Source organism: Papaver somniferum, unplaced genomic scaffold (genome assembly GCF_003573695.1).
Source record: "Papaver somniferum cultivar HN1 unplaced genomic scaffold, ASM357369v1 unplaced-scaffold_10, whole genome shotgun sequence".
NCBI classification, from domain to species: Eukaryota; Viridiplantae; Streptophyta; class Magnoliopsida; order Ranunculales; family Papaveraceae; genus Papaver; species Papaver somniferum.
This window is the reverse complement of record NW_020618825.1, coordinates 17,964,153-17,967,647: the sequence shown is the minus strand read 5'-3', so window position 1 is coordinate 17,967,647 and position 3,495 is coordinate 17,964,153. Positions and strand designations below refer to the sequence as shown.

The 3,495-nt window shown below is 34.8% G+C and overlaps 1 protein-coding gene across 1 annotated transcript; it reads right to left on the bottom strand.

Annotated features, from left to right (window-relative positions):
* Positions 1–389: 389 nt before the first annotated feature.
* LOC113325992 (protein HEADING DATE 3A-like) lies at positions 390–3,144 on the bottom strand. Its single transcript, XM_026573810.1, has 4 exons — positions 2,832–3,144; positions 2,625–2,686; positions 2,149–2,189; positions 390–1,086 (listed from the first exon to the last, which is right to left on the bottom strand). Exons 1-4 carry the CDS (start codon positions 3,030–3,032, stop codon positions 863–865), a joined length of 528 nt encoding a protein of 175 aa, XP_026429595.1. The 5' UTR covers positions 3,033–3,144; the 3' UTR covers positions 390–862.
* Positions 3,145–3,495: the final 351 nt, after the last annotated feature.

Below are 3,495 nucleotides of genomic sequence, written 5' to 3'. Positions count from 1 at the left end.
TTTGATCTTTACTTGATTAACTTACTTGTTTTGTTAATATTTTCGCGTACATTTATACTCTCCTATACCAAGATCTCAATCTACTCAATATCATTGCAAAAAAAATAAATAAAAAAAAATAACAGCCAAGGAAGTTATAAGAGACTATACGTGTACAAAAATGTAACAGAGTAAAGTGTGTGTGAGTGTATGAGAGTGTTCTCAGAGGTGTTAGAAAATTAGCCAGCACTAATAAACTTGAATTTTGTGTTGTTGCTTTCCCCCGTTGAGTGCGTAAAAATATCAGTTAATTATGATTTGGTGATTGTGTTAAATTGTGAACATCGATTTCTCTCTTATGAATTTATAAGTGTTAAATTGCATCTTTTCAACCATATACTTGGCTCTGAAATGGGGCTTCCACCTCCGGTTTTCCCCTTTAGACATAAAGACAATATTTTTCCTTGAACAAAATCTCAAAAGCTTACTTTCCTGTGAGCCAAATGTATTACAGAAAATAAATTGCATCCAGAAATAAAGGGCAAGCTATACTTACAAATACAAAAAAGAGGTCTTAATACAGAATAATGCAGACCCTAGTTCATGGACACGGCGCATGTGTAATAGCGATACACATCGAAATTGAAATTAAAGAACCACCGACTATGAGAATACGACTTCGATTGCATAATGTTTATCATTCTTCAAAGGAGCAGGAGAGAAAATTTAAATGGGTGCTAACTGATATTTGGAATCAGAATCTTGTCATGAGATGGTTACTAGCTAACTGATTGTCTTCAGCAGTTGTTGGGTTTATAATAGTAGAGCGATTCTTATAAGATATCTTACTTTGCTTCATGACCCAGTTTTACGGGATATTTTCTTATATTCTTCTGTCTCCAGAGCCATTCTCGCTCTGGCAGTTGAAGTATACTGCTGCAACAGGCAGTCCGAGATTGTGAATTTCAGCAAAATCTCTAGTATTGAAATTTTGACACCACCCTGGAGCATATACTGTTTGTCGACCAAGTTGTCGAAATAAAACGTAAACATATCGGTGAATCCCCGCAGTCGGTTTAGGTGCTTCGTATGTTACGATTTCATGTCCTGTAAAATATACAACCGAGTCAACAAAAAACGACACTATGTAGGCAGAAAATATGACTAGGTGACACAAATCGAATGACTGAATGATCCCAAGATGCTTCCTGAGGACCAAATTAGACATAGTTTTCGTATGAAACGTACCATTCTTAGAAGGATTCACCAAATGTACCAAATTAGACATAGTTTTCGTATGAAACGTACCATTCATAGAAGGATTCACCAATTTATATCTAGTGTTTAAATGATGTTAACATAGTGGTCTATGGATTTGGTGTAAAATTTAGCGGAATAAAATCTATATATATCTTGATGATAAGTCGGACTATAACTAAACGTTTCCGTTTAATCAAACTTTTCGTTTTCTAACCCCATGTTTACCATCAGTAGAAAAGGAATGGGAATCACTTTGTCGTGTTTTCTCAGTTGGGCATGGACCATATTCTTTTGCTATCACAACAAAGGTAAGGGAATCGTTTACTAACAAAAGAATTCATAGCTTTTGTTGCGACTTTTTTTATTTTATGATTCTCACCGAGTACATGTCATATAAAACAGATATTCTCTCAGAAAGAAAAATATTCAAAGTTAACCAAATTTTTGGAGGCAGATTGGGACCATATAGTAGTTTTCTTTCTTTTTTTCGCTTTCATTTGTTTGATAAGAAAGGAAGGTACTACCATTGAAAAAATGATTATACACAAAGAATATAACATCTACAAGAGGTAGAAGAAGTAGAAGAAAGCAACAACTGCGCGAAGATAGATTCTCAATTCAAAACAGAAAAAAGAAATAAATTTCAGAGCAAGTTGGCAAACAGATTATCCGAAACCTAATCATGCACTAGTTCTATTCCTAGAGTCCAAAAAATTTGTTTTGAAAATGGCAATAGGGAAAAGCGAAAAGAATATGATAAAAAAAGAAAGTGCAATTAGATAAGAGGTTGTGTTTTATGATGCATTGCCAGCCCAAACAAAATAGAGACATCTCATTTTCCTTATCGAATATAAATGCTGCAAAATAATTAGGGTGCAAGTTTCTTTTCATTTAGCTTTGTTTTCATACCATAAGTTGCTCCTGTTGTTCCTGGGATATCAGTAACCAACCTAAAACGAAACAATTCACGAGAGTCAACATAATAAGTTCAATATTCCTTCAGTGATATGAGTGTTTTCCCCCTTTCCTCCCATTTTTGTTTCTTTTTACAGTATAGGATTTGGTGTTGACAAAATTTGAACTCACATTACAGTATATGAGATATACTGCCAAAAAATGAAACGAAGTTCTTTGATCACTGATGTTATTTTTTTGATCGATAGCACTTTTGATTAATTACTATGACGAAATAAGTTATTTGATCACTCTGCCGCTCGCTCTACGGTGCTTATCAAAGTGATGCAACCTCAAGTCAATTGCTCCATACATAGACACACAGATACACCTCACGGATTTGTCAACTTTGCTGTAGGACATGACAAAGTACACTATCTATCCAAAACACTTGGAATGGACATACATGTGACCATGAGAGTAGAACGTACCAGTGCAAATATTCTCTTAAACTTGGATCACTAGGGCTTGGTGCATCAGGATCTACCATGACCTGCAATGAAAGTACATACATATAATATATAATATATGCAGTTAATATTTGATGAGATTCAAACTAGAAAGGTCTACATACGTGCATGGTTAGTTCATGCATATATTTAACATGAGAAAAAAATAAGAGGAAGTAACCACTATACCAGAGTGTAAAAGGTCCTCATGTCATCACCACCAATCTCAACTCTAGGATGATCAACAGCAGCAGACGGTTTTAGTTCACAACCACTGGTGAGATTCCTAGAAGTATATGCAATTCTAATTTCTATTGATTTTTTGAAGGGATCCAATACATCACCAATTATCCCTCCTACTACCACTGGATCTCTTTGCGGTCTTGGCATTTGTTTCTTATATATTGTCAAGCTAGCTAGAAAGACACGGAAAGAAAGAGAGATATCTAGAATGAAGGTGTGGAACGAAATGAAATGAGTATTAGCTAGCTAGGTTTGTTTGCTTAGTTGTTGCAATATATAGATCACAAAGTAGCTAAGTCTATATATAGGCATCAAACATTAGGAGGGTGGAAATAAAATTCGCAAATGTTATCTTACAGAAAATGTATAATATCTATCTACTCTACTTTGATGATTAATAAAAACCTTAGGTCAGAGAGGTTTAATAATAGCCCTATGTGGTGTATATTTTCTTCCTTCTCTTATTCAGGGGTACGCATTGTTAAAAGTTAGTGGTCCTAAACTCCAACGACAACTCACACCTTATATAATTTCCTGCCTTGTGATAGGTTTTGAGATCAAAAACCATGCACTAGAAGCATCCGTGTGGAACAACCATAGATTTACACAT

What these genes read in the sequence shown, in the direction of transcription:
- LOC113325992 (XM_026573810.1), bottom strand. Translation starts at nt 3,032, where the DNA reads ATGCCAAGACCGCAAAGAGATCCAGTGGTAGTAGGAGGGATAATTGGT. An exon ending in TGAGGACCTTTTACACTCTG is followed by an intron (nt 2,687 to 2,831) that starts GTATAGTGGTTA and finishes CTTTCATTGCAG; the next exon opens with GTCATGGTAGATCCTGATGC. An exon ending in TTAAGAGAATATTTGCACTG is followed by an intron (nt 2,190 to 2,624) that starts GTACGTTCTACT and finishes GTTTCGTTTTAG; the next exon opens with GTTGGTTACTGATATCCCAG.